Genomic DNA, 25,588 nt, shown 5'->3' with positions numbered 1-25,588 from the left:
TTATAACATGTAAAACATTATCAGTGTTGACTCTTCAGTGTTCACAAAACGATTCTAGGTGTCAACACTTCATTGACGTCACGTAGGCCTAACTAAGTCTCGTACTCCTTACCGGTGATTCCAGCTCCAATCATTACATCCAAATTGAAAGTCTTCAAAAGAAAACATTAGACCAGGTTTTCTAAAGACACCCTGGTACCTACAGTATATTAAACCTACACTTGTCAGTTCCTTTGGCCAATATGCACATTGCACATGTTGACACTTGATGTGTTTCTTGTGTCGATGTTGCAGTTATTTTTCATGCTTTTGACACAGATCACATTCAGCCCCCCCCCCCCCCCCCCCTTCTGTTGCAGGACACATGTTGACCTTTTTTCATCTGTAATTAAGTGCACCAACGGTGTAAGAGCCTAGAGTTGACACTGGGTCTCTAATTAGTAGTGAGATGGCAGTGGTGAATCTATGAAACCTATGTGTTTTAAGAAAATATTTTAAACACCCCACAAACACCGAATCATGTACAGTATGTACTGTTCTAAGCGCATACAATTATTGCCACAAATATATTGTGATCTTTTGCATAATTCTTCAGTGCAGATCTCCAAAATTGTATTGCGTGAGCTACCTGTCTACTTGGCTATGGGCATAAAGGGACTATAAGCAATATCATATGTGCTCTAACATACATTGAGGTTGAAGCCTTAAAGCTGTCCTTTCTGCAGGTTTGAAACGTTGTTTTTGGAAAGCTTCACAACGCCTTTTAGGTGTAATGCTTCAAACCTGCACTGTAGGCAACCTGTTGAATCATATCACTGCTGGTTTCGTTGGAAAGGTGGTTGGCTGCACACGTTCATCCTGAGACATGGACGTGACATCATTCCCTGCCTCACTACATCATCGTCTGTTATCAGTTCCGCTCATCTCTGTGTCCCCCGTGAACCTTCATTTATAAACGAACCACTCGATTTCTTCACAAACTGTAACCTGGGATCTCTGTCGCATCCCGTCGCTGTTTCTTACGGCTCGGCTCTCGCTCGTCGTTCAAACCCAGTCCGCCCACCAGAGTGGAGGTGTGCGAGGTGTTCAGTGGGAGGTGAGTGGCGTGGTGATTATGTGAGCAGTGAGTGCAGTGTTAGGAGGGCAAAAAAAGTGGAGTGGGGTATCCACCGTTCCCGCTTAGCATTCCCCGGCGGCGATCATCTCTCCGGGTCTCTCCGCCAGTCTGTCTCTGTGGCCGGCCTCCTCCTCGTCCTCCTCGAAGAGGGTGTGGTGCATGCTGCTCAACAGCTGGTGGCCGGGGTTCTTGGCGAAGGGCGCCGGTTGGGTCTCCGGGTCCTCCGGCCGCAGGAGCGGGTCATCGGGGAGAGGCGAGGGCTTGGGGCTGGGAAGGTCTCCGCTGGAGGGCGGGTTGGGACTGACACCGTTCACGTAGGACGTGGCGCGCAGGGTCTCTGTTGAAAAGGCAGCGCTGGTGGACTCTGGGCTGTCTTTCTTTCCTGAAGAGTGAAATACAGTAAGGAGAGAGAGAGAGAAAGAGAGAGAGATATATAAACCCTCTATCTCTAGGAGAACCTGAGGATGAATGCTGTAAGGACTGGTTGCCTAGGTGACGGAAATTCCTTCCTGAGGTACGGTCGGAAGGTGTGACTTCTTGGTCTTTGGGCATTGCTCACACAAGGAATGTGATAAAATTCCTATGAACTCACAGCAGCCACCTGAAGAGAGTCTGTGCTCTAAATGGAGACACTCAAAGCTCAGCAGAAATTCTTGACCATCTTTAAGTCCTTTATTTTAAACCTATAACCGTGTCCTTGTTTAGTCTGTTTGGTATGTTGCTATTTTCTGAAAAAGCCATACCTGGCTGTTACCCATTGGCTTGGAATTCACTAGCGCTGACAACATGCCTTTCTGTGACAGTATAAAAGACCTGTGTATTTTCCAGTTCGACACACAACTCCTCTGGCTCTCAGGCTCTCAGGCTCTCAGGCTCTCAGGCTCTCAGGCTCTCAGGCTGAGTGTATTGGTGTCCACAGCTGTGTATTCCTTAATATAATTTATTCACTCTGGAATACAAACCCTGAAAGACTAATCCTCTTCCTCATCTTTTTTAAGGTCTCAATTAAAGAACACGACAGAGGGCTGCACGATTCTTGCTAAAATTTTAATCACGATTTTTCTCTCTAAGGCCATGGTTAGACTAGGTGTTTTTGTTTTTGTTTTGTTGCTGAATGAATACGTTTGCTGTCCCAGTTAAATAGAAATGCCATTTTGGCAGGAAAACGCGTTGCCCTACTGACAACGCTGAAAAGGTGTTTTCGTTTTGGATACTCGCCAAAACTTGCCGACAACGTGTCATGTAATCTGCGCGGAGCCGGTGTTGCTCAACGCCCATGCGCAGTAGATACCGACATCTGCGTGCCCTCACCAACGTCCGGTGACGACAAAGCTGTCCCAAATAGCTGCAGCTACCATGTGTTGTCAAGTTATTGTTATAAGGACCCCAGTCCAAGCTACAACAGTCTGCATTCCCTTAACAATTGTTTGTATTCAGTTTGGCTGGTCGTCCGCAGTAATACACATTGGCCGTATTACGGGGAGGGAAAAACTGAAGGGTGGGGATCGAACGTTGTGAACAAGCGACTCCTACAAGTCGGTTGGTGCGCCTGCGCAGTAGAATCAGGAAGTGTCGGGGGCAGCGTGAGCCTCCCACGCGTTACTCCTCGACACCGAGAGATCGAGCTGCGCAGGTGAAAAGATGCGACTGCTGTTACCTCAAGTACCGGAGGGGACTTGTGCTATGTATGACTTAGTCCTCACTGCAGCCGGCTTGTGGGAGGCAAGAAACAGCGTTCGTGACAGGGGAGGGTTGAATTGGATGATACGAAATTGGGATGGGAGAAAATATAGAAAATGGGAGAAAAAGTGGATCAAAAAAAAAAACAATTGTTTGTATTGAGCCGTATTGTATTGTACCCATTCTGCAATATGTTAAATAAAGTTTACATCCATTCATTCTGCTAGCATTAACGATTGCATGAGCAGCTGGCTAACGTGAGCTAACGTTAGCTATCAGACCCTGTTAGCTCAGAGCTCCTCTTTCAATCTTAACAAGCATTAAACAAAATGGCCCAGTCATCTATTCACCTTTGTTTAATACATGAGGCGTTGTCTAATGTTATCTAGCTACTGATAGCTCCTGATATCATCAGTTTGGTGCTGGCTGGCTAACGTGAGCTAACGTTAGCTGCTAGCCACAATGCTATACTGTTGTACTTGCATATTCCATTCACGTTAGCATGTAGCTAACAACATCGGAGATCTTTTTGTGAGACTAAACTATCCGCTCTTGGTGGTCAATTGTGTTGATGTTAGTTTTGTTTCATCAACAAATAAGAGGCAGAACACACAGTGAATGTATCCGTTTTGTTTATTGCACTTTTATTGCACTTTCTTTGCTGAAAAATAAGTGCTACATTGGCTAAATAGCTCACGGAGGCATTTAAATATGGTGGCTTGTTGATTTTTTTGCAGGAAGTGTATTGGCACATCCAAGGTAACTACCTCCCCGCGCATGCTCAGTGCTGAATTCGAGACGCGATCCGTTGTGGTCTGACCACGCCTCGTTCTGACAAAACGAAAGTGCTCAGATCGCAAAACAAATGTCTAACTCGGCTGTCACTACGTTGCGCTCTGGAAAGCGAAACTCATCTTGAAAACTAAACGAAAACACCCTGTGTGTAACCGACGCCTAAGAATTGAGATCACAATTCTCTCACACGATTCTTATTTTTCGCCATCATTTAAAAAAGTAAAGTAAAAAGTAAATTCTTTTATATAAAAAAAAGATTAGTAAAAAAAAATCGCCATAATTTAGAAATGAGATTGCATAGGTCTATGAATCGAGATCGCAATTTTTTTCTCTCGATTAATCGTGCAGCCCTACGACAGAGGGCTTACCTGTGATCGACGCAGACACGTGGACAATAGTGTGCGTGCCTTCAATGAACACGGAGCCTATGGTGTGGTCCGCGGGCAGCGGCTCCGTGGCGGTGACCTCCACCTTGGGCTTCCTGAGTGTCAGCATGTACGGGTGGACGTCCAGCGAGAAGTTGCGTGGATGTTTCTTCTCCATCCCACTTATATCTGCGGGTGACACGTGACAGGTCCACTTTAAGGTGAGAGGAGGCACACGTTCTGACGCAAAAACAATGGCTAACACCCCTTTCCTAACAATGCAATATCAATTCAATCGCTAGTTTTATGGAACCGCCGCTCATTAAAGGAACACGCCAACATTTGGGGAAATTAGCTTATCGTCTTCTCCAGAGAGAGACAAGAAGATAGATACCAGTTTCCTCTCTGTGCGTTCAATAGAAAGCTATCTAGTTGCACGTTAGCCTAGCTTGGAATGGAAGCGGACAGTGCCAGTTAGCCTTCGGGAGAGGTGTTTGTTAGTTGGACAATGCCTAGGCTAACCGGCACTGTCCGCTTCCAGTCATTGTGCTAAGCTAGGCTAACATGCAGCCAGATAGCTTTCTACTGAACGCACAGAGAGGAAACTGGTATCTATCTTCGTGTCTCTCTCTGGAGAAGACGATAAGCTAATTTCCCCAAATGTTGGCGTGTTCCTTTAATATGAATGCAGTTGATTTGGAAAATGTTATTAAAAGGTTTTACAAGCTACCAATTACTTCACACTGGAAGAACTTGAACTACAGCAAAGCTACCTTCAAGAGAAATACAGTTTGGTTCAATTCCACATAATGAAATTAATCAAATGCAAATATTGTATTCTCACAGCGTTTTTGTTCCTTTTGTTTGTAATTCCAGTAGTTAACTGTACCTCAAAATAGCTATAAATTAACAACTACAGTCACCATGCACATTTTTATTTTGTTCAACTACCAGCAAGCAACTGCAACACTTTGTTAAACCAATAGTTTAATTACATCTCCAATACTGAAAAAGTGCATCCCTAATATGCATGGCAACAGAGGCACCCAAGGAAACTATAAAAGAAGGAAGGGTCATCACGTCACACTGTGCCACGTGTGTGGTTTCCAATGTAGACACTTTCAGTTCGGCCAACATTGAGTTGAATGGGATCACATTGTCTCCGTGCCTCTGAGCGCCGTGTACCTTTAGTGGGAGGATGCTGTGTGCTCTTGCTGTCCACCAGTGGCGCGTTGAAGCTGTCGGACACCGTTTTCCGCCTGACCAGCTTGGATTTGTCCGGCTTGGCGCTGCCCTCCAGACGTGTCATCGTCAGGGGCTCCTTCGGGGACGGACAGAAATAGAGATGGTCACGTCACCGCGCTGCAACCGCCCCGAGCACGAGTCTTCCATAGTATAGCTGTAATATAACAATGTTAAGTTGTGATTAAGGCAAAGTGTCCTCTGTGTTTTGTGTTAGTCCTAATTGAGAACGAACACTGTCCCATTTCTTGCTGAGAGGCTCATTTGCCCCGAGGGTGTGTTCAGCTGGAAACACCCCGCTAGGTCACCTCAGTAAATGTTGATATCAATCACTGTGCCCCACTGAGCACATCCCCGCCGTAAGTGGTGCTCTGCGGTGTTTTAGGGCTACTGCTGTTGCCTTGGCTGATGTTTAATTGAATGATATTTCAGATTAAGTATGAAAAGAAGCAGTAAATGTAAAAAGTAAGTGTGAACTTGATTAGATATATAGATGTGAATAGTGTGTGTTGTGTTTGACGTCTGTGCAAGGTTAGAATGGATGTCCCTGGGGAACGGGCTTAATTTGATCAAGTAATTTTCATATTGAATTATCGGTAGGCCTATAACCGTAATTACATTTCACAAAACGTGTACGGTATATATCCATCCACGTAGCCATGGAAACAGCACTAACGAGGCCCGCCTACCTTGAACGGCTGAGGCAGCGGATTGGAGGACGGGATCCACTTCATTTTCTTCCGGGGTCGCTTGATGTTCAGCGGCTCCCCCGCCAGCTCGCCCATCCCCAGGGCGGAGGGGTCCATGTCGAGGTCGTGCGTCTGCATCCCACAGTCCCTCACGGTGGGCGTGGCGTCGTGGTTGGACTGGGCCAGGGCGGCCAGCAGCTGCCGCACCACGTTGTCGTACATGAGGTCGCTCTCGTTGGTGATGAAGTCGAGCCTGTTGAGGGACTTGATGTGGTCCCGGTTCTCGTTGCAGAACATGGCCAGGATGTTGATGTCGCAGAACTGGGACTTCTGCCAGCGCCGGCGCGTCTTGATGCCCACCTTGTGCAGCTTGTTGAACACGAAGTTGGACTTGCGCACCACGAACAGGTGCAGCAGGTTGATCAGGATGATGAGGTTCATGGTGCACAGCAGGGAGAGGTCCACCGCCGCCATGATGCGCTGCAGCTGCACGGCGGGCAGCTTGCAGTTGACGCTGAGCCTCAGCTCCGGGTAGCTGCTGGTGTCCGGGGGCTCGCCCAGGGCGCAGGTGAACTCGTTCTGCCGCTGGCGGTAGTAGTAGGCGCTCAGGTAGGAGATGGGGATGGAGCTGAGGCAGACGATGGCCAGGTGGCGTCCCAGGTAAAGCTTGGCCAGGAAGTTACTCTGGCCCCGTCTCTCCAGGTACTTCTCGAACAGGTTCTGCTCGGGGCACTTCTCCTTCTCGGCGTTCTCGATGATCTCCCTCCTCTCGCGCTCGGTGATGCCGGGACCTTTGGACTGGATCTGCTTCTCGATCTTCGGGGCGCGGCCCTCGGCCGCCCGGTGGTAGCAGTTGTCGATCTCGTGGAGCAGGAAGTTGAGCTCCGAGGTGAGGCGGGTGGAGGCGAGGAACTCCCAGCCCAGGGCGGGGATGTACATGATGCCGGCGAAGGCCAGCAGCGCGTAGGGCAGGAACTTGTGTTCAAACAGCGAAGGTCGGAGGTCGGGTTCCACCCCTGGCGACGCGTCCCGCAGCTCTGTCCAACAGTAGCCTCTGGCGTACAGGGCCTGGTCCCTGGTGAAGTTGTGCGGCGTGTAACAGTATATGGACTCCTCTGAGAGGTGGGGGGGGGGGATGGACGCAGTCATTGTTAGTCTAGGTGAGCAGACATGGCTTTTAACACGATGGATGATAATGAACACCATAATGTAATCTATTGTGCATTGGTCTGAAAGAATAAACATTCCACCTTAAACGTTGAACCTTTCTCTAAAGGTCAGAATTGTTTGAACATTTCTACGAATGCGTACGTTTCTTTCCAATGCTGTTGTTGTGTTGTTGTTTTAGAAGTTATCAAAAATCCATGTAGATCTATTTTTTATCTATTTCTTTTCTCTGTATCTGTGAGAATTCCTCTCATTCATTTGTCTCTACGGCACGCCGGGCTGCATTGTCCCTGAAAGCACTCAGGGTGCTTGTTCAGGGGAGAAGAGCGTCACTGTACAGTATCAGACAGAGGAGGAAATAAAAACAGTCCTCCAGCCAAACATGAATTCTATCAATCGTCTGGTTGTTAGTTTCAGAGGTGGAGTGGCTCCTTCGTCGAGCATCACGGGTCTCGAGTCGCATCACCCCCCCCCCCCCCCCCCCCCCCCGAGGTGCACTGGTGACTTTGATGCTAATAGGTGTTGGACGAAGCACTTAGAACACAGAGCACTGGCTGCAGCGGTCTAGTATTAGAGAGGGGGGGGGGGGAGCTTTGGAACACAGAGCACTGGCTGCAATGGTCTAGTATTAGAGAGGGGGGGGGAGCTTTGGAACACAGAGCACTGGCTGCAATGGTCTAGTATTAGAGAGGGGGGGGGGGAGCTTTGGAACACAGAGCATTGGCTGCAGCGGTCTAGTATTAGAGAGGGGGGGGGGAGCTTTGGAACACAGAGCACTGGCTGCAGCGGTCTAGTATTAGAGAGGGGGGGGGGCTTTGGAACACAGAGCACTGGCTGCAATGGTCTAGTATTAGAGAGGGGGGGGGGCTTTGGAACACAGAGCACTGGCTGCAATGGTCTAGTATTAGAGAGGGGGGGGAGCTTTGGAACACAGAGCACTGGCTGCAGCTGTCAGTGGTGGAACAAGTACACAGTTCCTTTACTTAAGTAAAAGTAGAAATACCCAGATAAATGAGTACTCTGGTAAAAGTAAAAGTCCTCCATTCAAATTCTACTTAAGTAAAAGTATAGAAGCATTTTCTATTGAATGGACCTAAGTATCTGAAGTAAAAGTATGCATTCTACATAACGTTTGTGTATTCCTCGATCCATTGACCTCTAAAAGATATGTTAAAGTGTTATGTGGTCCAGTTATGCTGCTCTTATTAAAGGTTATGTTAAAGTGGTATGTGGTCCAGTTATGCTGCTCTGATTACTTCCTCTTGAAGTTGACAGGCTTCAAATGTGAAAGTGCATAATCTTCATACTGTAAATATTTGCCATGTTTTCTATGCAAAATCTTTTTCTTCAAAGTAACTAGTAACTGATGAGTTCAGATAAATGTAGTGGAGTAAAAAGTACAATATGTCCTTTGAAATGTAGTGGAGTAAAAGTAGAATAGAATAGAATAGAAAACGTTATTGCCATTTCAACCATGGTTGATTGGGATTTGTCTTGGTGCCACATACAGTACAGACATTATAAAAACATACAATAAAAAACACAAGAATACATGCAATACAATGCCCCACAATAAAAGTTTTACACAAACAATTAAAAAGAAAAAATGTAACAGTACCTAAAATAAATTGCTCAGTGTTCCAGTTTAAAGTGCATATTGCCTTAAAGTGCCTGTCGGCTGGTGCTAGCCCTTGTTGTGCAAAGTGCCTGAACATTTGTACTTGAGTTCAGGTGACGGACAGCCTCGGGATATGTACTGTTTTTAAAACGGCATGTCCTGCACCTGAGACTTTGGAGTCTTCTGCCAGAGGGAAGGGGGTTAAAGAGGTCGTAAGCAGGGTGAGAAGAGAAGGGTCCCTGATCACCTTCTCCCCTTTCCGCCTGATTTGTGTGGCATAAATGGAGGCCACAGAGGGGAGCTCACAGCCGATGATTTTTGACGCTGTGCGTACAGTTCTTTCTAAATGTCCCCTATCATGGACGGTGGTGTTTCCGTACCACACAGTCATTGAGAAGGTAAGGACACTCTCCACAGTGGCTCTGTAAAAGCTGAGCATCGCCTCCCTGGACACACCAAACTTTTTAAGCTGGCGCAGGGAGTGAAGCCTCTGGTGGGCTTTGCTAATTATGAGGCTGGTGTTAACTTCCCATTTTAAATGATCACATATGGTGATGCAGAGGAATTTAAAACTGTCTACCCTCTCCACCTGCTGGCCGTTTATGTACAGAGGAGGGTGAACTGCCTCCCCGCACCGGAAGTCAACTATAATTTCCTTTGTCTTAGAGATGTTTAAAAGCAGGTCGTTCTCCTTGCACCATACAGCAAAGCTATCGACTTCAGCTCTATAGGCCGATTCATCCCCGTTCTTAATTAGTCCCACTACTGTTGTGTCAAGTATGAAGTTCCCTAAAATGAAAATACTCATGTAAAGTACAAGTAGCTAAAATCTTTACTTAAGTACAGTACTTGAGTAAAAGTACTTAGTTACTTTCCGCCACTGGCAGCGGTCTGGTATCAGAGAGGGGGGAACGCTTTGGGATGAACTGAAGTTTGGAGGCTAACCGTATAGGCTATTATGTTTTGTAATCGGTCCGCTGTGGGTTGGAGGACAACTGCCAATGACAGTAATACTTAAGAGGCACATTTGGTGTTAATCTTGCAGTGAGTCGCCCACGGATAATGGCATCCTCATATCTCTGTGTGCTTTGGACATAATAGGGAACTAAGGGTGAAAATAGGAAGAAAGAGCTTAGCTGTCTCATGCGTGGTGCCTTTCACCAAAAAACAATGATGATTGATTTTGCACATAACCTCACACACATTCCAAAACTCAAAATGGTTTTTCACACATTAATTTAGTGTGAGTTTGAATATGGCCACCACAATCCTTGTGTGGTGTTGATTACAGCACCATGAAATGATAAGGTAGCAGTCCCTAGAAGACAAGGTATTGCTATTTTTTCATAATTTCATGGTGCTGTAATTAATACAACACAAGGATTCAATGTCCCAGATGACATCACTGGTGGCCACAGTCAAACTAATTTGCTCTCAACATTAGCGACTGTCAAACTAAATGAATGTGTGCAAAACTGTTTAGAGTTTTTGGATGTGTGGTGAAGTGCCCCTTTAAGTTCGATTCTCAGTTACAGCTGGGTGGTGCTGCTATGCAGACAGCCTGAGTCAGCAATGAGCTAATAACCCTCCCACCTCCCTCCCTCCCTCTCTCTCTCTCTCTCTCTCTCTCTCTCTCTCTCTCTCTCTCTCTCTCTCTCTCTCTCTCTCTCTCTCTCTCTCTCTCTCTCTCTCTCTCTCTCTCTCTCTCTCTCTCTCTCTTCCACCCACCTATCTCTTCCTCGGTTCCAATTCTTCCTCCCCTCTTCTCTCCTAACCTTGTTCCCAGTTTTATCTCCGTGAGATAAAGCCTGGTAAAGAACTACGGCCGAAAGTGTCTATGGGGTAGACTTTCCGGTGTATGTACTTCCCCTGGAAGCTGCCTCTGAACGGACCAAACTTTTCCCGAATCCTGTCGGCAAACAAGCTAGAACGTCCCGGTTATGTAGTAAATTCTTCAGGCAAAGCCGTTGCAGTGGCTTAAACGTTTCTATAATTGTTTTGTCGAAACCGGAAAGCCTGTAGCCGGTACTTCCTGTACTTCCGTTTGCACACTTTAGGAGGCATAGCTTTACCAGCCTACTTCTCTCCCTGCCTTCTCTCACTCTTTCACTCCCTCTACCTTCTATCCCAGCTCTTTCTTTCTTTTCCCCTCCCTTGTGTCCCTCCTCCATTCACCCTGTTAGCCCTGCCTAATCTCATACTGATCTCTCTCTCTCTCGCGCTCACACACGCACGCATGCACGCACGCACGCACGCACGCACACACACACACACACAGGAACACTGCTTTCCCCCAGTAAACCACAGTGCCCAAGCATACCATACTAGGAAGTATATTTCATTCCTCCTGAAATAAAATTATTTGTTTGCCTATGAGTTGTTGCTGCTTCAGAGGGGAAAGAAAACCCTTCTAATCAGAAACCATTGCCGTGTCATTGCAGTGTATTGGAACACACCAACTTTGTCCTTGGGAACTGCAACTATAAGTCAATGACAGGCCATGCTATTCTGAAGACTAGTTCAAACAAAGGGCTGTTTTTATTTGTTTTCAACAGCCAATGGGCTTGCAGTTATCTACACAGTCCATATCTCTATGTGAATCTGAATGTTATAAATCACCTGCAGTCGGTAACAGTTAATAAACAGAAGATGTGAGCGTGCTGTCTTCTGGAAAATTAGACCACATCATGTCACATCACATCACACCACATCACACCACGTCACATCACATCACACCACACCACATCACACCACATCACATCACACCACATCACATCACATCACATCACACCACATCACATCACATCACATCAAATCACACCACATCACATCACACCACACCACATCACATCACATGAAATCACACCACATCACATCACACCACACCACATCACATCACATGAAATCACATCACATCACACCACATCACATCACATCACACCACACCACATCACACCACATCACATCACATCACATCAAATCACACCACATCACACCACACCACATCACATCACATGAAATCAAATCACATCACATCACACCACATCACACCACACCACACCACATCACATCACATCACACCACACCACCTCACACCACACCACCTCACATCACATCACACCACCTCACACCACATCACATCACATCACACCACACCACCTCACACCACACCACCTCACACCACATCACATCACATGAAATCACATCACATCACACCACACCACATCACACCTCATCACACTACGTCACATCACATCACACCACATCACACCACACCACATCACATCACACCACACCACATCACACCACACCACATCACATCGCACTACATCACATCCCATCAAATCACATCACACCACACCACATCACATCACCTCACATCACCTCACATCACATCACATCACACCACACCACATCACATCAAATCACATCACATCACACCACACCACATCACATCACATGAAATCACATCACATCACACCACATAACACCACATCACATCACACCACATCACATCACATCACATCACACCACATCACACCACCTCACATCACATCACACCACATCACATCACACCACACCACCTCACACCACATCACACCACCTCACATCACACCACCTCACATCACATCACATCACACCACATCACATCACATCACAATACCTTGACATCTGGCTTGAATAAATACAAGGCAAAATATAGATGTTCTTGTTGACAAGCTGCAACAAATAAAATGGCTTCTTCTACAGAAACAAAACCTGCTTCTCTTTAGGAGAAAAGGACTGTTGAAGCAGTTTTGCTGTCGGTTCACAAGGACGTCATTTATAGAAATGCTTCTCCGTCCACTCGTAAACCCGGTCATTCTGCCCTCCAATTTATTACTGGTGATATGACACTCACCACTGTCTCCTCTGTGATAAGGTGGGTTGGTCTTCCCTGGCAGAGTGGTGTAATGATGGCCATTATCAGAAAGCTACCATCTTATATTGTAATGATGCTAGATTTATAACTAGACTTCTCGTCTCGTCACGTCTCGTCACGTCTCCTCTTGTCTCGTCTCGTCTCGTCACGTCTCGTCACGTCTCGTCTCGTCACGTCACGTCTCGTCACATCTCGTCACGTCTTGTCTCCTCTCGTCTCGTCACGTCTCGTCACGTCTCGTCTCGTCACGTCTCGTCTCGTCACGTCTCGGCATGTCTTGTCTCCTCTCGTCTCGTCTCGTCTCGTCACGTCTCGTCTCGTCACATCTCCTCTTGTCACATCTTGTCACGTCTCGTCTCGTCACGTCTCGTCACGTCTTGTCTCCTCTCCTCTCGTCACGTCTCGTCACGTCTTGTCTCCTCTCGTCTCCTCTCGTCACGTCTCGTCACGTCTCCTCTCGTCTCCTCTCGTCACGTCTCCTCTCGTCTCGTCACGTCTCCTCTTATCACGTCTCCTCTCGTCTCGTCACGTCTCGTCACGTCTCATCTCGTCTCGTCTCGTCTCGTCACGTCTCGTCTCGTCTCGTCACGTCTCGTCTCGTCACGTCACGTCTCCTCTCGTCTCGTCTCATCTCATCTTGTCTCGTCTCCTCTCGTCTTGTCTTGTCTCGTCACGTCACGTCTCATCTCGTCACGTCTCGTCTCGTCTCGTCACGTCTCGTCTCGTCTCATCACGTCTCGTCTCGTCACGTCTCGTCTCCTCTCATCTCGTCTCGTCACGTCTCGTCTCGTCTTGTCACGTCTCCTCTCGTCACGTCTCGTCACGTCTCGTCTCGTCTCGTCTCGTCTCGTCTTGTCTCCTCTCCTCTCATCTCGTCACGTCTCCTCTCGTCACGTCTCGTCACGTCTCGTCTCGTCTCGTCACGTCTCCTCTCGTCTCGTCTCGTCACGTCTCGTCACGTCTCGTCTCCTCTCATCACGTCTCCTCTCGTCTCGTCTCGTCACGTCACGTCTCGTCTCGTCTCCTCTCGTCTCGTCTCATCTCGTCACGTCTCGTCACGTCTCGTCACGTCTCCTCTCGTCACATCACACCACATCACATCACACCACACCACATCACATCACACCACACCACATCACATCACATCACACCACATCACATCACATCACACCACATCACATCACACCACATCACACCACCTCACATCACATCACACCACATCACACCACACCACACCACACCACACCACATCACATGAAATCACATCACACCACACCACATCACACCACATCACATCACATCACATCACATCACACCACCTCACATCACATCACACCACATCACATCACACCACACCACCTCACACCACACCACCTCACATCACATCACATCACATCACACCACCTCACACCACACCACCTCACACCACATCACACCACCTCACATCACACCACCTCACATCACACCACATCACACCACCTCACATCACACCACCTCACATCACATCACATCACACCACATCACACCACCTCACATCACACCACCTCACATCACACCACCTCACATCACACCACATCACATCACATCACACCACCTCACATCACACCACCTCACATCACACCACCTCACATCACACCACATCACACCACCTCACATCACACCACCTCACATCACACCACATCACACCACCTCACATCACACCACCTCACATCACATCACATCACACCACATCACACCACCTCACATCACACCACCTCACATCACATCACATCACATCACACCACATCACATCACATCACAATACCTTGACATCTGGCTTGAATAAATACAAGGCAAAATATAGATGTTCTTGTTGACAAGCTGCAACAAATAAAATGGCTTCTTCTACAGAAACAAAACCTGCTTCTCTTTAGGAGAAAAGGACGCAGTTTTGCTGTCGGTTCACAAGGACGTCATTTATAGAAATGCTTCTCCGTCCACTCGTAAACCCGGTCATTCTGCCCTCCAATTTATTACTGGTGATATGACACTCACCACTGTCTCCTCTGTGATAAGGTGGGTTGGTCTTCCCTGGCAGAGTGGTGTAATGATGGCCATTATCAGAAAGCTACCATCTTATATTGTAATGATGCTAGTTTTATAACTAGACTTCTCGTCTCGTCACGTCTCGTCTCGTCACGTCTCCTCTTGTCTCGTCTCGTCTCGTCACGTCTCGTCTCGTCACGTCTCGTCACGTCTCGTCTCGTCACGTCGCGTCTCGTCACATCTCGTCACGTCTTGTCTCCTCTCGTCTCGTCACGTCTCGTCGCGTCGCGTCTCGTCATGTCTTGTCTCGTCACGTCTCGTCACGTCTCGTCTCGTCACATCTCCTCTCGTTACGTCTCGTCATGTCTTGTCTCCTCTCGTCTGGTCACATCTCCTCTCGTTACGTCTCGTCACGTCTTGTCTCCTCTCGTCTCGTCACGTCTCGTCTCGTCACATCTCCTCTCGTCACGTCTCGTCACGTCTTGTCTCCTCTCCTCTCGTCACGTCTCGTCACGTCTTGTCTCCTCTCCTCTTGTCTCGTCACGTCTCGTCACGTCTCGTCACGTCTCCTCTCGTCTCCTCTCGTCTCGTCTCCTCTCGTCTCGTCACGTCTCCTCTTATCACGTCTCCTCTTGTCTCGTCACATCTTGTCTCGTCTCCTCTCGTCACGTCTCGTCACGTCTCATCTCATCTCGTCTCGTCACGTCACGTCTCCTCTCGACTCGTCTCATCTCATCTTGTCTCGTCTCCTCTTGTCTTGTCTCGTCACGTCACGTCTCGTCTCGTCTCGTCTCATCTCGTCTCCTCTCATCTCGTCTCGTCTCGTCTCGTCTCGTCTCGCCTCGTCACGTCACGTCGCCTCTCGTCACGTCACGTCACGTCTCCTCTCGTCACGTCTCGTCACGTCTCGTCTCGTCTCGTCTCCTCTCGTCTTGTCTCCTCTCCTCTCATCTCGTCTCGTCTCCTCTCGTCACGTCTCATCACGTCTCCTCTCGTCTCGTCTCGTCACGTCTCGTCTCCTCTCGTCACGTCTCCTCTCGTCACGTCTCGTCACGTCTCCTCTCGTCTCGTCACGTCTCGTCTCCTCTCGTCACGTCTCGTCACATCTCGTCACGTCTCGTCACGTCTCCTCTCGTCATGTCTCCTCTCGTCTCCTCTCGTCTCGTGTCGTCTCCTCTCCTCTCGTCTCCTCTCATCACGTCTCCTCTCGTCTCCTCTCCTCTCCTCTCGTCACGTCTCATCTCGTCACGTCTCGTCTTGTCTCCTCTCCTCTCGTCACGTCTCCTCTCCTCTCCTCTCCTCTCGTCACGTCTCATCTCGTCACGTCTCGTCACGTCTCGTCTCGTCTTCTCTCGTCACGTCTCCTCTCGTCACGTCTCGTCTCGTCTCCTCTCGTCTCCTCTCGTCACGTCTCCTCTCCTCTCGTCTCGTCTCCTCTCCTCTCGTCTCCTCTCGTCACGTCTCCTCTCCTCTCGTCTCGTCTCCTCTCCTCTCGTCACGTCTCGTCATATCACGTCTTGTCTCGTCACGTCTCGTCTCGTCACGTCTCGTCACGTCTCCTCTCGTCACGTCTCCTCTCCTCTCGTCTCGTCTCCTCTCGTCACGTCACGTCTCGTCACGTCTCCTCTCGTCTCGTCTCCTCTCGTCACGTCTCCACTCGTCTTGTCTCGTCTCCTCTCGTCACGTCTCGTCACGTCTCCTCTCGTCTCCTCTCGTCTCCTCTCGTCTTGTCTCGTCACGTCTCGTCACGTCTCGTCACGTCTCCTCTCGTCACGTCTCATCACGTCTCGTCTCGTCTCCTCTCATCTCGTCTCCTCTCGTCTCCTCTCGTCACGTCTCGTCACGTCATGTCTCGTTACGTCTCGTCTTCTCTCGTCACGTCTTGTCATATCACATCTCGTCTCGTCACGTCTTCTCTCGTCACGTCTTGTCATGTCACGTCTCGTCTCATCATATCACGTCTCATCTCGTCACGTCTCCTCTTGTCACGTCTCCTCTCGTCACGTCTCGTCACGTCACGTCTCCTCTTGTCACGTCTCGTCTCGTCATATCACATCTCGTCTCGTCACGTCTCCTCTTGTCACGTCTCCTCTCGTCACGTCTCGTCTCGTCGCGTCTCCTCTTGTCACGTCTCGTCTCGTCATATCACGTCTGGTCACGTCACGTCTCCTCTTGTCACGTCTCCTCTTGTCACCTCTCCTCTTGTCACGTCTTGTCTCGGCTCGTCATATCACGTCTCGTCACGTCACGTCTCCTCTTGTCACGTCTCCTCTTGTCACGTCTCCTCTTGTCACGTCTCGTCATATCACGTCTCGTCACGTCACGTCTCCTCTTGTCACGTCTCGTCTCGTCTCGTCATATCACGTCTCGTCACGTCACGTCTCCTCTTGTCACGTCTCGTCTCGTCATATCACGTCTCGTCACGTCACGTCTCCTCTTGTCACGTCTCGTCTTGTCACGTCTCGTCTCGTCATATCACGTCACGTCACGTCACGTCTCCTCTCGTCACGTCTCGTCACGTCTCACCTCATCTGGGAACTTAAAATGGGCTCTTCTTTGGACTTCAATAACACACTAAACACTAAACGTTCCCAAGTGAGAGGAGTGAGAACGTGATGCTAGTAAACCACTGAAGTTTTCATCCTCTCCCTCACAGCGCCACGCGTCTCACCTGCAAAGTTGCGCGTGAAGACGAGGGTGACGAGCAGGATGGGGATGATGACGGTCCCTATGGTGACGACCCGGTCGAAGGGGAGCTCCAGCTTCAGCTGGACCATGAGGCCGGCCAGCACCCCGCCCTTCTCGTCCAGAGAGGAGCCGGGTAGGATGAGCTCCTTCAGCTTCTCCCCAGCCAGCAGAGCCGTGGCCATGTCTAGGTTCTGATCGAGGATGTTCTGCATGCGGGACCCTCTCCGGGCTGGGGGGAGACCTGCGGCCCCTGGCTGCGGCTACACACTCCACCACTCTTGTCCGATTCACCCGCGACCCCCCGCAGAACCACCCCTCCTGCGACTGGATTGTCCCCCCGCTGTCGTTACACAGTCCACCGCTCAGTCTAAAAGAGACACATGCAAGCGCACGCACCCACGCATGCACACAGGCGCACACACACATGCACGCACATAGACGTGTGGCTGACGTCAGCCCCTGTCACAGCGCACGAGGAATGACGGGGACATGAGGCCTGTCTTCCTTGGGAGTTGTGGTAGCTTAACGTTTTCTCCCCCTCAGCTGTCCAACCTCAGTGTAGGAAAGGAAAAAACGTAGTTCAACGCAGCGTTCTTCACCCCAGGCGTCCCGTGGGCATCCCTGGACCTTGTACGTCTGTCCCCTGTACGTCTGACCTCGGCCCAAAGTGCTTAACCGTATGTCGGCTTGACGAATGAGCTTTGTTTAGGTAGGTGTCCTTCTGGTCCTCGGAGAGAGAGAGAGTGCGACTGCGGCGTGTCGGGAGTGCAAACGTGGTCTTCGGTCAGCGGCAGCTCCTCCTCCAGACCTGGTGAAAGACAGAAAGATTATCTCTCTCTCTTCAGAAGTGCAAGGAGAAAGGGGGGAAAAACAGGCAGAGTATAAATATAAACCACTTTACACCTTTCTCAGCCTCTCGCCCTGAGTCTCTCTCCCTGTGTCTCTCTCCCTATGTCTCTCTCCCTGTCTCTCTCCTTATATCTCTCTCCCTATGTCTCTCTCCCTATGTCTCTCTCCCTGAGTCTCTCTCCCTGTGTCTCTCTCCCTATGTCTCTCTCCCTATGTCTCTCTCCCTGAGTCTCTCTCCCTGGCTCTCTCCTTATATCTCTCTCCCTATGTCTCTCTCCCTATGTCTCTCTCCCTGAGTCTCTCTCCCTATGTCTCTCTCCCTGTGTCTCTCTCCCTGTGTCTCTCTCCCTGGCTCTCTCCTTATATCTCTCTCCCTATGTCTCTCTCCCTGAGTCTCTCTCCCTATGTCTCTCTCCCTGTGTCTCTCTCCCTGTGTCTCTCTCCCTGGCTCTCTCCTTATATCTCTCTCCCTATGTCTCTCTCCCTATGTCTCTCTCCCTGAGTCTCTCTCCCTGTGTCTCTCTCCCTATGTCTCTCTCCCTGGCTCTCTCCTTATATCTCTCTCCCTATGTCTCTCTCCCTATGTCTCTCTCCCTGAGTCTCTCTCCCTGTGTCTCTCTCCCTATGTCTCTCTCCCTATGTCTCTCTCCCTATGTCTCTCTCCCTGAGTCTCTCTCCATGTGTCTCTCTACCCGAGTCTCTCTCCCTGTGTCTCTCTCCATGTGTCTCTCTACCCGAGTCTCTCTCCCTGTGGCTCTCTCCCTGTGGCTCTCTCCCTGTGTCTCTCTCCCTGTGTCTCTCTCCCTGTGTCTCTCTCCATGTGTCTCTCTACCCGAGTCTCTCTCCATGTGTCTCTCTCCCTGTGTCTTTCTCCCTGTGTCTCTCTCCCTGTGTCTCTCTTCCTGTGTCTCTCTCCCTGTGTCTCTCTCCCTGTGTCTCTCTCCCTGTGTCTCTCTACCCGAGTCTCTCTCCCTGTGGCTCTCTCCTGTCATACCGGGCAGCCCGTGTGGGTGGGTGCTGCTGCCGTTAATACTGGCTCTGTGACCAGTGGAGCGTGAAACTGTGGTCACATCTGAGACGGGGACTTTTGCCTTTGATCGAGCAAGGACATCGAAGAGCCAATTTACTACACCCGCTGCGATGAGAACGATAACCCCTCTGCACTGCAGAGAGCTCACAGTGAAGTTTAACCTTGAGATTTCAACCTTGGGGGGAGGGGGCCGGATGGCGGTTATAGATGCATAGAAGACATAGAAACTATCGCAGTCTTTCCCAATGAAACCAAAATGACTGGTCGTTGTTTTTCGCTTGAGAAACTACCGCAAACGCAGCTTTGTATACTACATGGAAGCCAGTGTGAAAGCCATGCAGCATGGCCTGTAAAGAGATGCTGTTTTTTTGCACTCTATCAAAGAGTAAACATCAGCTGCCTACGAGGTGAAAGACCAGATCAATCTCTCACATGCACTCTTTGCAGTACCGGCTTACAAAAATAATTATGGACTAAAATCATTTTTCCACACAAACACCAACATTTTGGAACGAGATCTCATTCCACATCAGAGCAATAACCTCCCATCTCACACTTCAAACAGGCCTACAAACAACATCTGATGCTAGAAAACATCTGTAATCACTGATCCGACTCTTTCCTAGGTCTTAATCTTGTTGATACTGTCGATTTGTATTGACTGCTATGACTGCATGTTTGTCCTTGCTGTCCACAATGCCTATAATGCAATGTCTTTGGCAGGATTATTTGATTGTATATGTAGTGCAACTGCCTATTTGTTTTGTATTTAAATGATTGTTTCATGTGCTGCAGAACAGGGACCTGCTGATTTTTTTTGTAACTGAGTCAGGACAGTTTAAATGTACATTGTGAAATGTTTTTTTTTTTACCGTTTCCTGTATAAATAAAGTATAAATTTAAATAATATATTCTAAATAATTTTAATCCTTGTGGTGTAAATGTTGGGGTCGAAGGGGTTTTCCAACCTCAGTATCGCTGCTGTGGGTGGAAACGTGAAATGGGGTAAAACCTTTGAAGATTTTTATAAAACATTTTCTAAGTGATAATGGGTTCTCCTTTGAGAAAGGCCTGGGAACCTCTGAGTTATTTAGACATATTATTGGCATGATATCTGTTCATGCCAGAATATTTCCAAACATATTTTGTACAGGGGGCTGAGTCGCGTGAAGTGAACGATACAATTATGGAATTTGGAAAAGGGCAGAAGTGAACAATTCAGAGGGCTTGGTCCAGGCTAGACTTGAATTGGTGAATTTAAATCAATTTAACTTCAAATGTGTATCTGTGACTGTGTGTGTATAGGAACGTGTGTGTGTGTGTATAGGAACGTGTGCGTGTGTGTGTGTGTGTGTGTGTGTGTGTGTGTGTGTGTGTGTGTGTGTGTGTGTGTGTGTGTGTGTGTGTGTGTGTGTGTGTGTGTGTGTGTGTGTGTGTGTGTGTGTGTGTGTACACGTGCTACTGCATGGTGCAGAGGTGGACTCGGTGCAGATTCTGCATGCTCAACTTCACATGAAGGTTGTGTGAATGTCCTTTGGGAGGAGAGTGAATACCATCCCTTCTCATTACCTACCCTCCCTCCCTTCTCTCTGTGTCTATCTCTGTCTGTCCCTCCCTCTGTCTCTCTGTCTCTCTCTCCCTCTGCCTCTCTCTCTCTCTCTCTCTCTCTCTCTCTCTCTCTTTCCCTCTCACTGGGATGACTTGAATATTCAGTCACAACATGATTTGGCATTTTCTCTGTTGTTTCGAAGTATTCAAGAACAGCAGAAGTCTCTCTTGTGTTTATAACATTACTGACTGTTCCAATGGATTACATTACTGACTGTTTCAACAATTGTGTTATGGTGGATCACATTACTGAGTGTTCCAAAGTATTACATTACTGACTGTTTCAACAATACTGAGTGTTATGATGCATCACATTACTGAGTGTTCCAAAGTATCACATTACTGACTGTTTCAACAATACTGAGTATTCCGATGCATCACATTACTGAGTGTTCCAACAGATTATATTACTGTGTTCCAACGGATTACATTTCCAATACATATAATGTGAAGCAATCATCTTTAATGAATGACATTTCTAAACTGTGGTCATCTTCCCATACTGATTAATTTCACCACCTAAATGTATTCATCGCCATGTGACTGTCAAGGTAAGTTTGCCCAAAAGCTAGACTTTCTTAAAATAAGGTCAAAGGAGGCGGAAAAAAAATACCCACTTTGCATCATCTCAATTTAAAGGTACAGTATCTCATTTATCACACCGCTCCATGGGCAGCTCTGGTGACTCTCGGTCCTCCTTGGCAATGTTCCAGCCGAACAGATGATAAACCACAGTTGGCCGGAGCTACAAGTGTTCAGAGAGGAACGCACAGTTTCTGGGGTAGCTAGTTCTGACTGTAACTTTGCTATGGCGAGTACAGTGGGTCGGTCAACAGATAGATGCAGCTATGTACATGGTACACTAAGAGTCTTTCAATTCATTATGAATGAGGAGATGAATAACGAGGGCAGCGCTGCGAGTTGGTATTTCACTCGACTGTCACCCATAATATCCTCAACGACTGTGGTCACGATGAGAAATAAATTAAATACCGATCACCGCGGCATCCATGGTTACAACAGCGTTTACACAGCGGGTCTGTTGACGTTGACACTCGAAACCAGCAGAACAGTTCAGCCTTCCTGAAATAATGTTACCCGCCTCAAACAAAGACGTCGGACTGTGCACCGTGTACCGGTAGCTCGCCTCCCCACAAACCGTGTGCATGCTGCCGATTCAGCACCAGAGCAGTGGACAGCTCCCGTAAGCAGCTGTGGGCAGAGTGTGCTTGTTGTAAGAGAGAGAGAGGGAGGGAGATAGAGAGAGAGAGAGAGAGAGAGAGAGAGAGGGGGGGGGGGATATTCTCTTATCGGACTGTCTCAGTGATATTCAATATTTGTATCAGCCTACCTACCTGTTCACACACCACCAGTGACGATTTCAAGACATTCACAGTCTATAGCCTATCTGGCGCAAACATAGCATCTCGAAGGCAAGAGAGATTAAATTGTAGCATATACTCACCAGTCTTGGTGTATATTAACCCCGGCGCTGGAAGAGTTAATCTGCAGTGCGGGCCGAGTGGTTACAGCAGCAGCGTGTATCCGGGCTCACACCGGTTTGTTCCGCCTCTACCCCACAGCACCCCCCCCCCCTCCCCGCCTCTCCCCTCTCTAGACCAGGGATGAGGAGAGAACACAACACCCCCCCCCCCATCCCCGCCTCTCCCCTCTCTGGACCAGGGATGCTGATGAGAGAACAATACAACATTAGGATTCAAGTGTTCCCCACGTCGTCACTCTTTGTACCAGATTTAAACGAGATTATTATCGTGACTCACGAGATTAATTGATCCCCGTGCGCTGCTGCGGCTGCTGGAAAAAGAACTGTGCGTTTGATATGATGATGACTATGCTATTATATACCGTATAATAATAACAATATTACATACCAACCATTCACTCAAATAAGTTTACTCCGCGCGGCTCCCGTTCAGCTCACAACCAAACTACTATACAATGACACCACGCGTCTCTTCTCGTGGATAGGTCCGTTGAAGCTGGAATTCGTCACAATTAAACTGTCAGCTGTGCCTTATTTCCCACAGTCATCTTTTTGTTCGGAGATGGTTTGTGGATATTATGCTCAAAGGCAAAGCACAACAAGGACATGGCGCCACGAAGTATACGGGATCACCTATATATCATCTATATGTCATTCAAATTCGGTCTCATGGCACATCGAACACATGGATGGGGCGTGGTGGCACATATCTCTTTATCGAGACTTTCCTTGTTGTTGTTGTTGTTGTTGTTGTTGTTGTTGTTGTTGTTGTTGTTGTTGTTTTACACTATAGAGCCTACACTATAATGTTGGGGTGCATTGTCTGGTGAGGGAGCTGATGATTCGTATTGCTCAACGAACAATAACACTATGCAACAACCATCAAATGCACTCACAACAACACACACATCCACACACACACACTCACTTTAAACAAACAACACACTGCAGCACCCACTCTCCACACGTTAGAACACCTAAACACACTTTATATTTATTGGTAAAGGATTTGCACTACAACCCATACCTCAGTACACCTTACTGTAAATTGTACCTAAATTGTACCTCATCCCATTTCTGCTTTGCACTATATAGTATATTGTATATTAGTATATTGCATAGTATATTGTATTGTATGGTAACTCAGTTACTTACTTCTATTCTGCATCGAACATTGTACATATGTATATACTGAACACTGTGTCTACGTACGTGACTTCTATTTTTACTTCTATTTTTACATGCTATACTATTTTATTTCATACTTATGTTTTGTCTAGCACAGTCTCTGGAGCGTAACAGAAAGAAGCATTTTGTATAAAAGTATTCTGTACTTCTGTATGACAACTATTAAAGAAACTTGAAACTTGAATCTGACACGGGGTCGCTATAATACCCAAGGTATGTATTTGCAAAGATTCTCTGGCTACACACTACACTGCGCCTCGGCTCCCTGCAGCCAGGGATATGCCTCTCAGGAGGGTCTCTGCCACTGCATTGATCCCCGTTGAGAATATGTCGTTGTCCTGACCTTAAGACATTCTGTTTCCCTGCAGTTCTGTCAAGGTTACAGTACGACGCAAAAAAAAGACAGACACTTTACTCCTTTCAGGTGTGTGATATCTGAACATTTGAATGATGATGTAATGATGATATAGGTAATTGGAACCTATGGCGTTCTTGAATTATCCTAAAGATTCCGAAAATATACACTTGGTCAAACTTCATTCAGGCTGCTGCTGCTGCCAGTGACTGACTACCTACAGAAATCACTCAAACTGGTCACCTTTATGCAAATCAGCATTCAAGCACGCTCTTATGAACATTCTCACTGATTCCTGCAACTGTTTCTGCAACCCAGTAACATCCCCAACTCTCTGTCTGTCATGGTGCCCCCCTCACTGCTATATTGTTTGTTGTATATATATTGTAATAACATAGGCCTATTGTATGTCGGAAATGCTTAACCTGAATTCTTTTTCAGCCCCCCTTTTCAGATTTGCCTGCATTAAATAAAGGTAAAATAAAATAAATAAATAAATAAATACAATTCCGAATGGTCACTGTACTATTGATTTGCACTAGCACTATTGCACTTGGGACATTGATTGATATTATATTATTGATATTATTATTTCGACATTGATATGACATTTGACATTGATATTATATTATTGATATTATTATTTTGTACATGCTATATTCAGTATGTTTGTATGCCAGTGGTGATGCTCTAAACTCAATTTTGTTGTACCAACAATGACAATAAAGATTCTATTCTATTCTATTCTATTCCAAAGAAATCTACACGTGACCCGACAGTGAATTGGGTTAATTGCTAAATGAATGCACTGCGTTCACTCTCTGCTTTCCGTGATGCTGGAAGAACCTCCCGACCCGACCTTACCGGACCATGACGTTCAGAAGTTGAAATGTTGACTCTTTGTGAGTGTTTCTTCGTGCTGTGCATGTTCTGTACACAAGCGTGGAGTTGACTCTGTGTGAGTGTTTCTTCGTGCTGTGCATGTTCTGTACACAAGCGTGGAGTTGAGGCTTTGTGTGCAAACACACTGAGGTCATGAGCAGCCATGAAACGACGACACATGGTAACCATCAACCACTTTATTTCTCTAAGTAAGACAGAAATTCAATCAAGACTGGCTCTACACAAACGATTAGGCCTAATAGTGGAAAAATCAAATAAAAAAATACTGTTGTTTACACTTTGTCAATATAAATATCTGTGGCAATTCGAGGCTACTCTCCTAACCTATACTGCGGACACTGGTCAGATCCTTACACATACAGTCCTAAAATACAATAGAGCATATAGGCCTGTGGAGTGTGCGTACTGCACAGTAAGCAGAGTGTTAAAGCAAGTCAAACTCACAAGTCAAACCTCAGAGTGTACTACGACTATGCTTGCACCTCATGGTACCAAAGCACCTCAAAGGCGCTAAAAACAAGATTACAAACATCACAAAACAAACTGGTCAGACTACTACTTGACCTTGGAACAAGACTGGGAGATTGTTTGAGGGGGGAGGGGATCATTATTCCACAAACACATTGTGCTTATATATCATCACCTATATATATATATATAAACAAAGTCCAATTATATTTCCCATTCTCAAACCTCAACCTCATCTCTCCCTTTTTACTTTATTCTCTCTCTCTCACATACTCTCTCTCTCTCTCCTTTCGGAACCAATACCTACACCCCTTGTTCCTCGCCTCTGTTTAAAGAGTCTCTGACTGTCACACACAATCCTCTCACTCTATAATA

General features: G+C 47.5%; 1 protein-coding gene across 1 annotated transcript; it reads right to left on the bottom strand.

Annotated features, from left to right (window-relative positions):
- Positions 1 to 1,179: 1,179 nt before the first annotated feature.
- Positions 1,180 to 17,520, bottom strand: panx2 (pannexin 2; the record flags this gene model as incomplete). The annotated part of the gene is made up of 5 exons (XM_084334952.1): positions 1,180 to 1,499; positions 3,961 to 4,146; positions 5,143 to 5,278; positions 5,889 to 7,003; positions 17,292 to 17,520. 5 exons carry the CDS (start codon positions 17,518 to 17,520, stop codon positions 1,180 to 1,182), a joined length of 1,986 nt encoding a protein of 661 aa, XP_084191078.1.
- Between the last annotated feature and the right edge of the window lie 8,068 nt (positions 17,521 to 25,588).

This window comes from Notolepis coatsorum (assembly GCF_963971535.1).
Source record: "Notolepis coatsorum genome assembly, chromosome: 18".
Classification (NCBI taxonomy): Eukaryota; Metazoa; Chordata; class Actinopteri; order Aulopiformes; family Paralepididae; genus Notolepis; species Notolepis coatsorum.
The sequence above is the reverse complement of the archived record's forward strand: the minus strand, read 5'-3'. Positions and strand labels throughout refer to the sequence as shown.